The sequence below is a fragment of the Trichoderma reesei genome (genome assembly GCF_000167675.1).
Source record: "Trichoderma reesei QM6a unplaced genomic scaffold TRIREscaffold_22, whole genome shotgun sequence".
NCBI classification, from domain to species: Eukaryota; Fungi; Ascomycota; class Sordariomycetes; order Hypocreales; family Hypocreaceae; genus Trichoderma; species Trichoderma reesei.
Window position 1 is genome coordinate 197,266 of NW_006711169.1, and position 17,201 is coordinate 214,466.

Sequence of the window (17,201 nt, forward strand, 5' to 3'; positions counted from 1 at the left end):
AGCGCATCAATCGATCCAAGCTAGAGGTTAACCAGACTTCTCCTGAACTTGCTGGCCATTAAGGTCATAAGCGTCAACATCATACTTGCGAAACTTGCGCGCAGGAATGCCCCTTTCAAACAGTATGTCAAGCTCTTCATACGATCTCTTGAACGTTTCAGGATATCGGAAGAATGCCCATACTGTCACAAGCACCGAGGTTCCGCCCCAGAAGTAGGCCGTCTTTCCAGCCCAACCCCAAGCCGTGGGGTTGATCATATACGGTTCGAGCACAGCAGCGATAATGTCAAAGATCTGGTGTGCAATCTTTGCTGCAGCGACACTCTGTACCCGTAGACTGACGGCAGAGACCTCGCTAGATGTTGCATATGCTGCTGGCCCTACCGAGATATCGTAGCAGAATACCCAGAGGATGGTAAGGGCGACTTGTCCCCATTTGGTGCCTTCATTTGCATGAACTGTTGCCAGAATGCCAATGAGGACGTTGACAACAGTCATAAAGACCATGCCCCAGAGATAGAGGCTGCGACGGCCTAGATGAGCGATAAGAACGCAGCCAATGCAGGTTGCGAGCAGTCCAATAGCAGTAGCAGCCACGGAGACTTTGTAGCTATTCTTGGCAGAGAGGCCTGCTTGCTCCCAAAAGTACGTTCCAGGATTCATCATGAAGAGGCCGTTGAACACTTGACCGGCGAATGACAAGCAGCAGATTTCCGTCCGGCGCAGGTTGCTACCTCGAAACAGGTCGATATACGATGAGCCTGTCCGTACCTCTTCCTCGTAGTTGACGGTATGAATGATCATGGCGAGATGCTCCTTGATCTTGGTGTCACTCTTCGAACTGAGGCGACGGAGGCTGTGTTCTGCCTCCTGAAGTCGACCCTTGCGGACGAGATACCACGGAGATTCGGGCGCGAATAGGCACCCTATGAAGAGTGGCACAGGCCAGACCCATTGTATGGCGAACGGGATCTTGTAGGACCACTGAGAGTCCAGCCCGACCAAGCCATCAAGCACGCCGATTGCGACGAGCTGGCCGATGATTTGCATAATGTTGACACCGCTGGTCAGGAAGCCTCTCAGTGAAATAGGAAGACACTCAGAGCTGTACGCCGGTCCGATGGACGCGAACGCGCCCCAGACCATTCCGCAAAAGATTTCGCCGACAAGCAGCGTTTCGACGTTACGTGCGCTGAATGGGATGGCAACAAAGCCCGTCATCAGGACAAGGCCGACCAGCATGACTTTCTTGTAGCCGAACCTGGACGAGAGGAAGCCGTTGAATGTAGCGCCGAGGATGATGCCCACGATACTGGCTTGTGAAAGGCCAGTTTGCCACTTTGCAGCGATCTGGTAGCCGTCTCCGTGAGGTACCCCGTATGCCTTTTGGAAGGCCGGGTAGCCGTAAAAGTTATTGATGAGGGCATTGTCGTATCCGTAGAGCACAATGGTAAGGGAGAGAAGCGAGGCCCAGGCGACGCCTTTCCACTGGAGACGAACGGCCTCGAGAATGCCTTGGGAGTGTTCGAGGTCGGTCGCTTCCTTGGCTCCTTGGATGATGACGCCCCATTCTTTCTCGGGAGCGGTTTCGGTTTCAATGGTTTCGGTCACGGCCTTGTCATGTTGGTCGCGAAGGGCTTCGATGCCTGTTGAAGCCATGATGCATATATATGTAGAGCTTGTTGTCTTGAATGGAGACCCGGTTTAGACGACGGCTATGGCGTTATATACTTTTCCCCCAGAGCTACCTTACTGATTCTGCCTGAGGGACTGATATGTCACGTATTATTGGCCGGGACATGACTCCCGAAGTTGGTGGTTTAGCTGGCTGTTGCCGCACCTTGCGGACGAGCCAACGACATGATACCGACAATCAGAACTCCTCATCCGGCCCTCCCTAGTCGAGACGATCATGGATGTAACCCAAGAATGATCGATGGCCATCATAGCCTCCAAGTCTCCGAGCCACAACAATCGTCTTCTTTCTAAGTCCGACCTCGTGTAGCATTAGCTATCAGTAGCATGTCAACTTCTCGCAGCTTCAGGCGGCTTATACGGTTAGTCTCTATGAAGCGCGAGGTGCGAGATACGATATCTCTGGAGGGCGCATACACCATTGCCGTTATCTCCCCGGATGGTTTGGTATCCTGATGTCACTGGAGCAAGCTCCCGACTAGCTTCGTCCGCCATTGATAGAGACATTGCTTTTAGCCGAACTTAACAATTATCCCAGACCTCTAGGCACAAAGAAGCATCATCGTGTAACGTGATATCGGCTGACCATTCCGACGGCTGCTCAAGCGATCATGGCTCTATCAAGTCATAACTCTATCTCCAGACTTGCCAGACCTTACCATCGACAAATAAGCGGCCAAGTCCACACTTGTTTCCCCCCTAACCCCCGCAGTGGCGTTCCGTTGGAGACTGAGTCCAAACAACACTAAGAAGTCCAAGATTCGAAATGCCAACGGATATAAATGGTGTCGATCGTAGTACCCCGCTTTCACGACTTGACAAGAACGATAAATCGAGGTCACAATGGCTCTGAGTGGGGGAACAGCAAGAGGGAATAGAACGGGGTTTTGATCGAGCTACTGCAAGCAAAACCCGATATAATTACATATCGAGAAGAGAATAACATCTTGGCAGACTGTATCCGGTGATGGCTCCGGAAATGCCTCGGCATGGGTTGGCATCGGCTGTTCTCTTCCCCGAAGTGTCCCTTGAACAGATCCATCATCTATTACATGGCATAGATCTGGTTGATGCTACTTTTCTTAACCGACTTTCATCACGGTAACTCAAGTCGATAACACTCACTTCATCTGACTGCCAGGATGCCGTTTGACGCAGTTGGTGCCGTGGGAGAAGCCCCGAGCGATGGCGCAGACGCCTTATTCGACCCCTCGGCTCCCTTCTTCAACCGCTTCAACAGCCGAAGATCAGTCGTCTACAGCACAAAGGGCATCGTTGCCGCCTCTCAGCCCCTCGCCGCCCAGGCCGGGCTCGACATCCTCAAGGCCGGCGGCAATGCCGTCGACGCAGCTATAGCCACGGCTGCCGCTCTAGGCGTGACTGAGCCCTGCTCGACGGGAGTAGGAGGAGACATGTTCATGATATACTGGGACGACAAGAAGCAAAAGGCATTTGCAATCAACGGCTCAGGCCGATTGCCAGCCGGGTTGACAATCGAAAAGTGTCGAGAGCTCGGCTTGACTGGCAATCTGTTGCCGCCTCAGGACGCGAACTCGGTCACGGTGCCTGGCCAAGTCGCCGCCTGGTTCGACGCAAAAGATGCATACGGCAGTGGGAAAGTTACCATGGAGCAGATACTCAAGCCGGCGATCGAGCTCTGTGAAGATGGCTTCCCAGTGTCTGAAGTCACAGCACGGCAGTGGATCGAATGTGAGGGGCTGCTGAAGCGGGTGTCACCGAGTGGCGGCGAGCTTCTCCTCGATGGCAAAGCTCCTAGAGCTGGCCAAGTCTTCAAGAACCCAAATCTCGCTAAAGTGCTCCGGGAGATTGCCTCCAAGGGAAAGGCAGGGTTCTACGAGGGATGGGTTGCAGAAGCAATCACAAGTGAAATCCAACAGCTCCGGGGCGTTATGACAATGCAAGATCTGAAAGACCACACAACGACTTTTGTTGAACCTATATCCAAGACTTACAAGGAGTACAAGCTGCTTGAATGCCCACCAAACGGCCAGGGAATTGTGGCTTTGGAGGCGCTGGGTATTATCGACAACTTGGAGAAAGAGGGAAAGATTCCTTCTTTCAAAAGTCTGGGCCATAACTCTGTCCAATACGTCCATACACTGGTGGAGGCTCTTCGATATGCCTTTGCCGATGCAGATGCCTACGTCTCTGATCCTGAGCACTCCGGGTCAGCCTGGAAAGGCCTGCTGGATGACGATTACCTGAAAGAACGGGCAACCAAATTCACGTTAGACGCTGTTGATACATCTCTGAAGAACGGATTTCCCAGCAAATCATCCGACACAGTCTATTTCACAACATCCGACTCTGAAGGAAACGCATGCAGCTTCATCTGTTCGCTCGCTTCCAACTTTGGCGGTGGAATCGTTCCAAAAGGCTGCGGTTTCGCCTTGCAGAACCGGGGCACTCAGTTCCAGCTGCGCGAGGGACATGTAAACACACTCAGACCGCGGAAGCGGCCATATCACACCATTATTCCCGCAATGGTGACGAACAATGACCGGCTTCATCTCTCCCTCGGCGTCATGGGTGGGTTTATGCAGCCCCAGGGCCACTTGCAGGTCATGCTCAACTCGTGCGTCTTTGGCTTCAACCCGCAGGATGCTTTGGATGCGCCGAGGGTGTGCATCAGGCCGTCGCGCACGCTGCCTGAGTATGCAACGGCAGACGACTACTCCCAGTTGACGCAAAAGTCCATGATTTGTTTGGAAGAAGGATTCCCGGAAGAGACAGTCGAGGGTCTGCGTAGACTGGGACATGAAGTGCAGCTGGTGACAGGCTGGGATCGCGCAGTCTTTGGACGAGGTCAGGTTATCCAGGCAAAGCGAGATACAAGTGGCCTGCAAGTGTGGCATGGAGGAAGCGATCAACGAGGTGATGGTCACGCAGTCGTGTGGTAGCATCCGGAGTACATAGACTATGAAAATATCCAGCATCCAAAGATTGCCGTCTCGCTACAGCCTATGGCCTACTCTGAATATCAACCTTGACATCAGTCCATCTAGACGACACCACCCTTCCATCCTTGACAACAGCCAAGACATTCTCCTCGGATCGATCCAGGATTGTTATGTCGTCCAAAGGATTTCTCTCCAGGACAATAAAGTCAGCCAGAAACCCCTCCTTCACCTGTCCCAGCTCGTTCTCCCTCATCAGCAACTTGGCCGCGTTCACAGTCGCACTGCGAAGTATCTCCGCCGGCTTCTGCACCTGACTCCGCACAGAAAATTCCTTGCTTTGAGCGAAATGCAATGGTCCGAGAAGATCCGTGCCGAAGCAGATTGTGACGCCGACCTCAGTCGCGACTTTGATGGCTTCGAGGCCTTTCTGCAGGACTTCATCATTCTTTGCCGCGGAGACTGGGGGCAAGAAATTGAGTTGCTTGGACATGACATGTGTGATCAACGTCGGGGTGAGAAAAGTGCCCGTCTCGGCCATCAGCATGGCTGTTTCCGCGTCAATGAGATTGCCGTGCTCGATGCCCCTGACGCCTTGGCGGATCGCTTGTTGGATCGCCTGGGATGTGTAGCTGTGGCTGGTGACATAGGTCCCATTGTTCTTTGCAGCCGTAACGATGGCTTTGATCTCCTCGTCGGAGAACTGGAGATTCTCAATCTTGTCCGCGGCACTGGAAATGCCGCCGCCACCCATGATCTTGATGAAATCAGCTCCCTGACGCAACTCATCACGAGCGACCCTGAAGCATTCTGACGTCCCGTCGATAATGCGACTGATGCCCGAAACAGCACCACAAGAGCACGGAGACTGATCGTGCGAGGAGCGCATATCGCCATGTCCACCGGTCTGAGACAGAGCGAAGCCGGCGATGAACAGCCGGGGTCCAATGCATACGCCTTCTTCCACGGCCTCTTTCATAGCCAATGACGCGCCGCCGCAATCACGCACAGATGTGAATCCTCGTTCAAGCATCGGTTTGAGGACCCATGGCTGACGGATGAGACTGACTCTCTCCGTCATGGCGTTGTAAGAGCTGAGATTAGCCTCGCCGGGGACGACGGCGATGTGGACGTGGCAATCAATGAGCCCGGGACAGACATACTTTCCTTTGAGATCAATAACAGTGTCATCGTCATTGATGTTTGGAGGCTCGCTTGAAACGGAAGTGATTCTGCCTTTAGAGGTCTTGATGGTGATATTTTCGGTGACATGTGCCCGAAGAGGATCGACTAGCTTTGCGTTTGTGAAGACGTATGCCGGCTGGGCATCCAGTTTCCAGGGCTTGATGAGCTTTGACAAGTCCAAGTTTACCATGGCTTCGGACAGAGATGCGAAGGCGTTTCGTAAGTGTGTTTCTAGTTGGACACTGAGGTTTGCTGATGTCGACTTCCAAGCTGTCTAGTTATGAGAAGATATCGGCTGCTTTTGCTCACAGTTTACAACCTTATATAGTAATCTAAACGCTAATGCTAAAGTCTAACAGCAGAGCTTATTGAAGGTGGCGACACTTTCGACAGAAACATTCCAATAGATTGTTGACCCCAAACTCTCCGCATGCAAGCCACCCTTGCCATTGTCCGTTCTTGGACTCGGCGCACACAGTTGGACCGCCCGATTACTGCTGGTACTCGTGCCCCAAATCATCTACTACCTACTATCCGTCAATCAGACAGGACTATAGTCGAGTATAGTATAGGCTTGTTTAGTCAGAAGCAGTTTGAGTCTCCAATGATACCCTTCGAGGTGGCTGACCCATGACGAAAATGTTAAACGGCTTACACAGTTGCGCCTAAAGCCCGTTTCGTTACAGAAAGCGGAGTCGGGGAGGGCTTTGAATCCTCCATGCCCGCCTGTAGATGCATTCGATTGACCTGGACTCCGCATTGGTGAGAGGCAGACTTGGCGTTGGTTATTATCCTACAGCTTCGACAAAGGAGCAACTAATGGAGTTTCATGCAACGCACCGTGTTATCCAAGTCAGAGAGACTATATCAAAGCTCGTATGTTTAAGCCGAATACGGATGTTTCGTCGTTTAGGCATCGAAACCGAAGCAAGAGGGGGGCGAGTTGCTCATCAAACATGCCCCTTGTAGGATCAGATGCGCGGCGGCATGAATCTATCCATGTGTGCTGATACGGGTTCCCATGCAGGAGGAGGAGGGATCTTCAGGCACCTCTAAAGTAACATATGATACGTCCAATGAACTCGTGAGCTTGTCAAGTGTCATAAGCCCGCGATCAACCTGTTGTCCTGTGCAGAGATCGGCATGAAAAGTAACACACCTCTGCCATACTTGCACGTAAGCACTCAAAGACAGAGACAGTCACAACCCGAAGCATCTCTACTTCTACATCGTACAACGAATATCTACAGACCATCGGAAACAATCTACAGCCCATACAATGCCCATATTCATCAATCACCACTTATTGTCCATCACCTCCCCATTCACAATGTTGACCAGCTCCCTCACGGGCCCCAACTTGGCCCCCGCCCCAAACCGCATCGCCGTATACATCAACTCCCGGTAATTCTCCCCAGGGGACACCTTTCCCAGAATCTGCTCCCTCCTCGTCTCCACCCGGTCCGGCACAGGCACCGGCCGGCCAACAATCGCATCCATGCCCTGCCACGCAAACGTAATCGCCTCCTTGGCCCCGGCCGGAATCCCTGCGGCGTCAAGCATGTATATCCGCGTCGACGGGTAGCTCTGCTGGATAAAGTCGACAATGTTGGGGTTGTGCGCGCCGCCGCCGCAGAGGAAGATCTCGTCAATGCCCTGCGACGGCGCGAAGCACTTGTAGTGGTCGACGATGGACTGGGCTGTGATTCGGGTGAGTGTTGCTACCACGTCGTCTGGCGAGAGGCCCTTCTTCTCCGCCTTGGCTATCAGTTCAAAGGCCAGTGTATCGCGGAAATCCTCGCGACCTGTAGTCTTGGGAATGGGCCTGTGGAAGTACGGGTGAGAGGCGATGAAGTCGTCGACAAGCTCATCGTCCACCGTGCCGCGTCTGCCCATCTCGCCATCCTTGTCGTACTCGCGGGCTCCGTCAGTGTAGTACCGAACAGCGGCATCGATGTAGACGTTCCCAGGACCAGTATCAAAGTCAAAGAAGCCATCACTCAGTCCTCCCTCAACATCAGGAGGAATGAAGCATACGTTGGCGATACCTCCGATATTCTGACATGCCCTCAACTTGGTAGGATGATGCAAAAGCAAGGCATCAAAAAACGCAACAAGGGGAGCTCCCTGTCGGCCAACGGCAACTTCGCTGACGCGAAAGTCCGTCACCGTGGTGATTCCTGTACGAGCTGCGATGATGGCCCCCTCGCCCATGCTGAGAGTCGTCCGGACTTGGTTCTTTGGATGAGGGATATGCCAGATAGTCTGGCCATGGGATCCGATAATGTCTATTGAAGACTGATCGATGTTGTTCGTCCTGATAAAGTCCAGCGCCGCTTTGGCAAAAGTCTCTCCGAGAATGACATTGATCTCTGCGATTTCCTCAGGGGAAGTCGAGTTGTGAAGTATCATGTTCATCACCCGCTTCTTAACGTCAGGGTTGAGGGGCGTCTCTCCATATTTCAGCAGCTCCAAGCTGACTGGCGAAGCTGGATCCTGCTGTCTAAACCGACATAGAACGCAGTCAACGCCATCCTAACAAGTAACTCTTATCAGCTTTCCGACTTGAGGTCAAGCACAAATCAAGGAGAGGAGCATATACCATGGACGTTCCGCTGTTCATACCCAGAACCGTCAAGTCCAACGCCGGACCGGCCACAAGAGGATTCACAATAGAGCCCATACTGGTATCCTACCTTCGTCCGTACCTCTTGAAAGGGGGACTGTCAAGGTCCAGGAAAGTTGCCGCATTAAACCTTCTTCATCGCAGTCTGGCAAGATGAGGCTAAATATTGACATCTCCCTCTCGTATGTAAAATTGGTAGCGTGATATGGTGCCCTCGCACCTCGTCTAAACGGCAAAACAGCCATCTCGGTCACCTGCCGTTCAGCCGGGGTCAGAGCCACGCGCTCGGGAGAGTGTTTGGAGTTGGAGCTCTTTCAATCAAAGCTGTCAATAGTCATGGGATCCAGCTGTCTGGTGGCCATAGCTAGTGCTGATAGCGGATTGAACGTCCGTATAAAACTCCAAGCTTGTAACGTAACTCGTGGGCCAAACCGAACTTGATAACGTCCTACCTAATAAGTCCGGCCCTTGACGCCTCCCTTCCGGGGGGGGAGATGGATAGCCATGTAAGACGTGTGAATTGCGGGGCCCCAAAGAGAACTGCTCCACGGTTTTGTTTTGTCGTCTATCGACTCCGCATGAACCATAGCTTTGATATATTGTTCTGCTATTGGTATCGTGGTGAGCCGTCGGACAAGTCAAGATGGTCCAGAGTGAAAGAAAAGGCGAACGCCTTTCTTTATAGCCCAGCTCGCTAGCCCCCGGTCAAGCATACACCGCCGGAAGGATGAATCTGTTGATAGGGTAAATGGAAGATGACCGATCAGTTTGCGGCATTCGGCCGGCGACAGCCAACAGCAGATGTCAACGGGTTTAAATACGGATCGCGTAACCCCCCCTCCGCGGTGACAAATGTTTCCCTCAGTTCTGCTCGGCTCGGCCATCAGCACTACTGAGCCTGCTCTCTTGCATCATCAACGCTTAACGGTTGTTGTCCTCCATTATCTATACAGCCATGGGAAAAGAAGAGGATGTGATTGAGGTTAGGCGAGATGTTGAGAGAGACTTTCAACAAGATGAGAAGCCCGACTTCTCCGGCGGAGCTGAGGAGGTTGTCGGGATGCAAGACCTCGATCCTGCACTGGACAAGAAGATGCACTTGGTCAACAATGTAAGTTGGATCACTCGGGAAGATGTCTCTTCATCGAAACTGACCCGAGAAGGCATTGGATCAGATCGGCTGGACAAACTACCATCTGAAACTCTTCTTCCTCAATGGCTTCGGGTGAGTTACACAACACTGACGCTTCTGCAATGCAACAGCTGACAATCCACTCTGAAGATACGGTGTAGATGCGCTCCAACTGTCCCTCCAGGGCATCATTGCCGTCCAGGCCGTCCTCGAGTTCCAGCCATCGTATGACAAAGGCCTGACCATCGCTCTATACATGGGGATGCTCATCGGCGCCCTGTTCTGGGGCTTCTTCGCCGACATCATCGGCCGCAAGATAGCATTCAACATCTCCCTCTTCATCTGCTCCGTCTTTACCATCGCGGCCGGTGCAGCTCCCAACTGGGCCGGGCTGGGTGTCTTGATTGCCGTAGCCGCGTTTGGAGCCGGTGGCAATTTGATCCTTGATACGGCCGTCTTTCTGGAGTATCTCCCCTCCAACAAGCAGTGGCTTCTCAGCTTGCTGCCCGCTTGGTTTGGAATTGGATGTACCATTGCCGGCCTGGTTGCTTGGGGATTCATGCGTAAGTCTCTGATCAAAGTATGTAATGTTGAATCAAGGATACTAACGATGGATGATGTTGCATGTACATGTAGCCAACTTCTCCTGCTCTGACGCCAGCGACTGCACCAAGGCCAACAACAGCGGCTGGCGATATCTCATGTACACCATGGGAGCCTTCATCGCCGTGCTGGCCGTCGCCCGAGTCACCGTCATCCGCCTCCAAGAGACTCCCAAGTTTCTCCTAGGCCAAGGCCGCGATGAGGAAGTCGTCAACAACCTCCAGGGCATTGCCAAGCGGTACAACCGTCCCTGCGACCTCACGCTTGCCCAGCTGGAAGCCTGCGGTACCGTCAACTCCACTCATTCAAAGAACCGCTTCTCCGTCGGCGAATTTCTGGTCCATCTCCGCAGCCTGTTCCTGACGAAGAAGATGGGCTTCACGACCATCCTGCTGTGGCTGTCTTGGGCCAGCATTGGTCTTGCGTATCCCCTGTTCAACGTCTTCTTGCCCTACTACCTGGCCAGTCGGGGCGTCCAGTTTGGCGTCACAAGCGCCTTTGAGACCTGGAGGAACTATGCGCTGGTACAGGTCTGCGGCATATTCGGTCCTGTGCTTGGCGCTGTCATGTGTAACTGGAAGCCCCTGGGACGAAGGTATACCATGGTCATTGGGGCCTTGATTACCATGGTAAGCTCCTGAGAAGCATCCATATACACTGACACCTTGCACATCTGGCTGACAGTATGGGTTAGGCCTTCTTCTTTGCGTACTCGCAAGTCAAGTCTCAGGTGGAAAACATTGCCTACAGCTGTGTCATCTCCTTTACGCTCGAGATCTACTACGGCGTGCTCTACGGATACACTGCAGAGTCTCTGCTCTCTGCCCATCGTGGCACGGCCAACGGTATCGCCGTCGCCTTTTGTCGACTTGCCGGAGCCTTTTCCGCTGTTGTTGCTACGTAAGTGCATGTCCTGTTGTTGTTCAATTGCCTGGATGTAAGTGCTAAATTCTATGGATGTCACCAGATACGCCGACCCGTCCACTACAGGCCCCGTCTTTGTGTGTGCGGCGCTCTATGGAGGGCTTGCCTTGTTTGCTGTCTTGTTTCCCTTTGAGCCGTACGGCAAGCGAGCTGCTTAAGCCGCCTTGAGATTGATACATACATGATATACGCCGAGACGGGGAATTTTATGCTCAATAGCTTAGGGATGATGATGTTGCCTGAGGCTCAGCAGCCAATTGTCACGATGGACATATGATACTGCTTGTTGAATATGGCGATGAAAACCCACATCTCATGATATACAGCCTTGTGAGGATCTTTGCTTGAACTCGACTCTCTTTGTGAATATCACAGATGCGATTCGTGTCGCTTGTCCCTAAATATGTAGGTAGTACAAGGCAGATACCTTAGGTATTAAATTTGTAGCTAACATACATAAGGTAGGTATGTATGGTAGATACCTTACCTACATTATAAAAGCTGGCAATGTGGAACATTGGTTGTGAAGAAGCTGGATACCAGAGGTCACAATAGGAGGTATATCAGCTCGGAGCATTCCAAATGTTAACCTAGGTATATTTGCTACGAGGTCTTAATGATACAAGTCCCGTCTCTTGTGAAAGTCGTGGTGCTGTTTCATCACAATCACTGTAAATCATGCCTCTTGGCTCTCTTGTAATACCTTTGGCATTGATCTAGAACCTCCTACTCTTGAGGACTCGGGAGCAAGTCCATGTTAACAGATACTGGTTGTTACCAATACTCTTCTGGCTCGTCATTAAATGTCGCCTACAGTGTACCTATGGTGGATTACATGGAAGATGCGAGCTACAGGGTGAGTGGAAGTGGATTCATTGCCCAGGCAGTCAGAACGCCTCCAAGCTTGAGCAACAAGTACAATTGGCCAGAAAGCTATGTATGTATATCGAACATTGCACATAAGTCAAGGTATTCTTGTCCAATAGGCATGTAAATCCTCATCATGTTCTTTGTTGCGGTAGCATTGGCATTTGCGTGTAGGTAGGTAGTCCAGTTATCATGAGAAAGGTATCTGTTGTAGACTGAAGGCAGGTGAGCAAGGTGAACAGCATTTCAACTTCAAGTCTCCCTTGCTTGACTCTGGCTCGTATGTATATGCTGTCACACCTGCTTTGAGTTGACGGGGAGATGAGCTGTGCGCTATCAGACAAATGTCTCAGCCCGTGAGGAAGCGATTGGCTGAGCGGTTTAGTGACATGCCAAGCTGCCTCGAGCACTCACCCGACGCTGAGAAGAAAGACTCTACGGTATGAGATGAGCATCAGTCTCGGTGAGGGTTTGGACTCAGTGAGTGAGTCAGGCAGTCGACTTGTGCAGTAAGCTCTGTCTCGGTGTCGACGAGTGAGAGTGAGTTGAGTTCCATGAGTCGAGTGCATCAATGACGACGCCCTTCATTCCCAGTGCTGCGTCCTCCAGCGCGGCCCCTGCCTTAGCCGCCGCGCCGCTGCAGGGGCCTCCCCCGCTGTCCAGAGGCCGTGTGACCACTAGGGCGGCCCCGTCCAGCGGCCAGGGGTCCGCTAGATCACTGTAAGATAGGCAGCGGTGACCGCCCAGTGCAGCGGAATGACGTGCGCCCGCGTCCTGCTGAGCTCAATGTGCTCCTTATCTGCTTATCTGCTCCATGTGCTCTCAATACTCCAGCCTCCCGCCCTCGCTCGTGACTCTTGTGTCGAGCTTCCCTCGCCTCGGCCTCCCCCCTTTCTCTCTCTCTTTCAACACCCATCTCCTCTCCTCTACACACCCTCCATATCCTCACAGAACCATCATCATGGCCGTCCTCAGCAGATTGGCCCTCACGGCCTCGTTCGCCCTCTGCGGCGTCTCGGCAGCCGGCATCCAGCAGCCGCTGACTGCCCCAGAGTCGCTGCCTCCCTCACACGAGGCCGTCGCCGACTACGGCTCCAAGCCGATCATTGATTCCGAGGCCCTGCAGAGCGCCATCAGCATCGACACGCTCGTGAAGCGTGCGGAGAGCTTCTACAAGTTCGCAAAGGCCTCGGAGGAGGAATACGGCCATCCGACTCGAGTCATTGGCAGTGCCGGTAAGTCCTAGGGGATCAGCTCAGAGAAACTTGTCATGTCATCCGTCCCATGACTGACCATCAAATGTCCTTCCCAGGCCACGAGCAGACGCTCAACTACATCACAAACACCCTGCTCGACCACGGCGACTACTACAATGTCTCTGTCCAGGAATTCCCCGTCACGCTGTCCAACGTCTTCCAGTTCCGCCTGGTCTTGGCCGATGAGGTTTCCAAGTCGGCCATCCCCATGGGGCTGACGCCGCCCACCAAGGACAAGGAGCCCGTCCACGGCGACCTGGTGCTCGTCCAAAACAGCGGCTGCGACGCGTCCGACTACCCCCAGAACGTCAAGGGCAACATTGCCTTTATCCGCCGAGGAGCCTGCTCCTTTGGCGACAAGTCGATTGGGGCCGGCAAGGCTGGTGCCAAGGCTGCCGTCATCTACAACACCGACCCGGAGGAGCTTCATGGCACGCTGGGACTGCCCGTTGAGGACCACATTGCCACCTTTGGCATTGACGGCGTCGAGGGCAAGAAGATTCTCGCCAAGCTCAGCAATGGCGAGTCTGTCGATGCCATTGCCTACATCGATGCCGAGGTCAAGCAGATCCAGACGGTCAATGTCCTGGCCCAGACGGAAGAGGGCGATCCCGACAACTGCGTCATGCTCGGCGGTCACAGCGACGGAGTTGCCGAGGGCCCCGGCATCAACGACGACGGCTCCGGCAGTATATCCGTTCTGGAGGTCGCCGTTCAGCTGACCAAGTTCAAGGTGAACAACTGCGTCCGCTTCGCCTGGTGGGCTGCCGAGGAGGAGGGCCTGCTGGGCTCCGACTTTTACGCCGCCAGCCTGTCTGACGAGGAGAACCAAAAGATCCGCCTCTTCATGGACTATGACATGAGTAAGTGCTACTGATGCAAGAGGCGTGGAACTGTTACTGACAGCTACGTGCAGTGGCCAGTCCCAACTTTGCCTACCAGATCTACAACGCAACCAACGCCGAGAGCCCTGCCGGCTCCGAGGAGCTGAGGAACCTCTACGTGGACTGGTACAAGTCCCAGGGCCTCAACTACACCTTCAGTATGTCTTTTGTCAACAGTCTTTTTACTTTATACTTCTTTCGTGACACCAGCTGACAGCTTTTCAGTTCCCTTTGACGGCCGCAGCGACTACGACGGCTTCATCCGCGCTGGCATCCCCGCCGGTGGTATTGCTACCGGCGCCGAGGCTGTCAAGACCAAGGAGGAGGCCGAGATGTTTGGCGGACGCGCCGGCGAGTGGCTTGACCCTTGCTACCACCAGCTGTGTGACGACCTGGGCAACCTGAACCACACCGCCTGGGAGGTCAACACCAAAGTGAGCTCCGTCTGACTTTGAGACTCGTGAATCTCGTAAAGCAACTGCTAATCGTTGAATACGCAGCTTATTGCCCACTCGGTTGCCACCTACGCCCTCTCGTTTGACGGCTTCCCCAAGCGCAAGCTGGAGACGGAGATGAGCGCCTACAGCCAGACGACCAAGCACCACGGGCCCAAGCTGATTCTGTAAAGTGGTGGCGAGGTGCGTTTCTGTAGCATTTACGAGCATGCTGTTTGGGAGAATTAGACATACCTAGGTCATAGGGGGTTTTTATTGGGTAATGCATTGGTTATAGCATAATACGGGTATACCGGAGAGATAGATTGACATGAATGTTCCGAAGCTCGCAATGGGTATACGTTTCTCGAGTAATATCCAATACTTCGGCTTCTTCTAACACTCACATCACTTTGATCATGACTTAATCGATCGAGTTGATTGGACTGTAGAGTGTACCGATCAGTGTGCTTGGCTCTTGAAGGGTTCACTCCAGCGCAACGCTCTGGAAAGAGGAGAAATACTACATCAACAAGATGCGCCGAGTGGCCATGTTCCAACGTGGTATCTTGCCTTGAATGTCTCGACACATGAGTAACCTAGGTGCTCAACTTGAATCTTGTTGTACACGTTCTTCAAACATGCCAGGGTAAATAACCTGAAATAACCTTCAGTGATCAAATAAAAGTCACAATCTTTTGATATTTCTCCTTTGTTAACCTAAACACTATGCGTTTTCCCCCCCCCCCTCCATGAACGCCATTCGCTTTGTTTCCAGATATGTAAATAAAGGTAAAGGTATGATGTAGTAAGCGCAGAATGAAAAAATAGTAATGTAATAACCCCTTTGGAGAGGACATACATCATAAACAGACAGCTTGTATGCCTCAGATATTAACCCCCCCCCCTTTCCTTCGAACAAAACAGAGAGAAGAGTAGTCTATGCTTCATTTGGTCCCCGCTCCCGGCAAGTATGTGCATGTATTCGACAGACTAACGCGGCGTAGCCTCGCGAGTTGTTGCCGCCCGACAAGGGTCGAGGCAGCGATCAAGGAGTCATTTCAGCTTCTTGCGCCGAATGTGGTGCTTGAGTGGATTCTTGAAGCTCTTAATCATCTTGCTCATGCGGACTGATTCGGATTTTGCCGCCGCCGCCGTCGTCGTCGTCGTCGTTGTCGTCGTAGTATTTGCCGGAGCTACGACCGGGGGAGCTTCGAGCGGTACGGTAGTGGTATTTGGTGTTGTGTTCATGCCGGCGGTGCCTGGCGGGAGAGCCACCATCGGCTTGGATAATATGACGCGCAGCATCTTGCTGGTGCCCTGCTGGCCGGGGTCGAGCTGCATGAGCTCCACCAAGTCGTCGCTGACGCGCTGCGCAAAGTCAAATGTGTAGAATTCGTTGTCGCGGAGCTCGAGGGTGAGCACGGGAAGAGGAATCATGGACAGGACGGGGATGTCGGCGAGGTTGTAGCCCGAGAATATGGACCAGAGTCGAGGCGGAGGGGCGGCCTCGCCATCCGTGGCCGTATGCTGCCCCGACTGCCCCGACGTGGTCGACGCTGATATCTCGGAGATGGAAGAGGCTGAGGATGTGCGGTCCGCCGGTAGCCGCGGCGCATTCTGAGCCACGGGGGCGTAGTTGGGAATGGCGCGTCGGGCCATGGACCGGGCGCCAAAGGTGTCTCGGAGGCGGCGCATGCGCAGGGCGAGGTCGCTGTTGGAGGACAGGAGCCGGGTCATTCGTCGCTCGAGGCCCAGCCGGCTGTTCTGGGCATCCTGCTCGCCGGGGCTGCCATTGGTGTCCGTGTTAGCCCGGTTCGACGGAGTGGTGTCAAGCATTGGGCGCGGGAGAGAGAGAGAGAAGGGCTGAGGCTGAGAGGCTGCTTACCACTTGAGAATGGTCATCATCATGTTCATGGTCAGATTGTGCCACCGTATCCTCGTAGACAGGTTGGACAGCCGCTGGGCGTGTTGGGCGCATGCGGCGACACGGGCGGCGAGGCCCTGGCACCTTTCAATGGGCTCGATGGCCTCTTGCAGGTCGGAGACGGCCAGGACGGTGTCGGTCAGCGTCGCGACCAGATCGTCGGTGCTGATCCATGTCGCCCGATCGGGATACGGCAGCGAGCCGGCCTCAAGCAGGGAAAAGTTCTTGTAGAGGATGTGGACGGAGGAGCGGCACTGCTTGAGCTCCTGGAGGGCCTTGTTGAGGATGGCAGTGTCTCGGCCGGGGCTCGTGTTCATCTCGTAGAGCGAGTCAATGGTCTTGCCGCCAATGGCCAGCAGGCCGATGATGGCGGTGGTGACGCAGAGCTGCTCGAGGATGGGCACGGCAGCCATCGGCGGGGGCGTGGTGGCCATTGTGGGCGGCTTGCTGTTATGCCCGTGATGCAAGGCTGGGATCGCGGTATCTGGGATTGCAATCTAGATCTCGAGATCTCGATCCTTCGGGGCAATCAATTCGTGGCCGCTGCCTGCAGAGAGTCGCCGGCGCGCCGGCGGGTCGCACTGGCCGTCGTCGGTCTGCGGCGACGCAGATGCAGACGAGCTCAAGGCGATGGCGTCAATGGGCAGTATCGATAGGCGACAGACGGACAGACAGGTCGAACGGTCGCCAAGGCGCGATTGCCGTGGCCGTTGGCTTGGCCTGGAGGAATCGGATCGCGATGAGGATGCA

The 17,201-nt window shown here is 53.8% G+C and overlaps 7 protein-coding genes across 7 annotated transcripts; 3 read left to right on the plus strand and 4 right to left on the minus strand.

Moving 5' to 3' along the window:
• Positions 1–27: 27 nt before the first annotated feature.
• Positions 28–1,659, minus strand: TRIREDRAFT_67541 (uncharacterized protein; the record flags this gene model as incomplete). The annotated part of the gene is made up of 1 exon (XM_006968308.1): positions 28–1,659. The coding sequence occupies one exon, from the start codon at positions 1,657–1,659 to the stop codon at positions 28–30; it is 1,632 nt and encodes a 543-aa protein (XP_006968370.1).
• A 1,178-nt stretch (positions 1,660–2,837) lies between these two features.
• Positions 2,838–4,616, plus strand: TRIREDRAFT_5337 (Gamma-glutamyltranspeptidase; the record flags this gene model as incomplete). The annotated part of the gene is made up of 1 exon (XM_006968201.1): positions 2,838–4,616. One exon carries the CDS (start codon positions 2,838–2,840, stop codon positions 4,614–4,616), a length of 1,779 nt encoding a protein of 592 aa, XP_006968263.1.
• Positions 4,617–4,677: 61 nt separating this feature from the next.
• Positions 4,678–5,694, minus strand: TRIREDRAFT_110757 (uncharacterized protein; the record flags this gene model as incomplete). The annotated part of the gene is made up of 1 exon (XM_006968309.1): positions 4,678–5,694. One exon carries the CDS (start codon positions 5,692–5,694, stop codon positions 4,678–4,680), a length of 1,017 nt encoding a protein of 338 aa, XP_006968371.1.
• A 1,400-nt stretch (positions 5,695–7,094) lies between these two features.
• On the minus strand, positions 7,095–8,481 carry TRIREDRAFT_67642 (uncharacterized protein; the record flags this gene model as incomplete). Its single annotated transcript, XM_006968310.1, has 2 exons — positions 7,095–8,333; positions 8,401–8,481. 2 exons carry the CDS (start codon positions 8,479–8,481, stop codon positions 7,095–7,097), a joined length of 1,320 nt encoding a protein of 439 aa, XP_006968372.1.
• An 853-nt stretch (positions 8,482–9,334) lies between these two features.
• Positions 9,335–11,241, plus strand: TRIREDRAFT_123473 (uncharacterized protein; the record flags this gene model as incomplete). The annotated part of the gene is made up of 6 exons (XM_006968243.1): positions 9,335–9,535; positions 9,588–9,649; positions 9,707–10,119; positions 10,193–10,788; positions 10,854–11,059; positions 11,127–11,241. Exons 1-6 carry the CDS (start codon positions 9,380–9,382, stop codon positions 11,239–11,241), a joined length of 1,548 nt encoding a protein of 515 aa, XP_006968305.1. The 5' UTR covers positions 9,335–9,379.
• A 1,625-nt stretch (positions 11,242–12,866) lies between these two features.
• On the plus strand, positions 12,867–14,760 carry TRIREDRAFT_81070 (aminopeptidase). Its single transcript, XM_006968244.1, has 5 exons — positions 12,867–13,185; positions 13,263–14,069; positions 14,123–14,248; positions 14,316–14,524; positions 14,591–14,760. The coding sequence occupies exons 1-5, from the start codon at positions 12,912–12,914 to the stop codon at positions 14,714–14,716; spliced, it is 1,542 nt and encodes a 513-aa protein (XP_006968306.1). The 5' UTR covers positions 12,867–12,911; the 3' UTR covers positions 14,717–14,760.
• Positions 14,761–15,580: 820 nt separating this feature from the next.
• TRIREDRAFT_110761 (uncharacterized protein) lies at positions 15,581–16,885 on the minus strand (the record flags this gene model as incomplete). The annotated part of the gene is made up of 2 exons (XM_006968311.1): positions 15,581–16,313; positions 16,413–16,885. 2 exons carry the CDS (start codon positions 16,883–16,885, stop codon positions 15,581–15,583), a joined length of 1,206 nt encoding a protein of 401 aa, XP_006968373.1.
• Between the last annotated feature and the right edge of the window lie 316 nt (positions 16,886–17,201).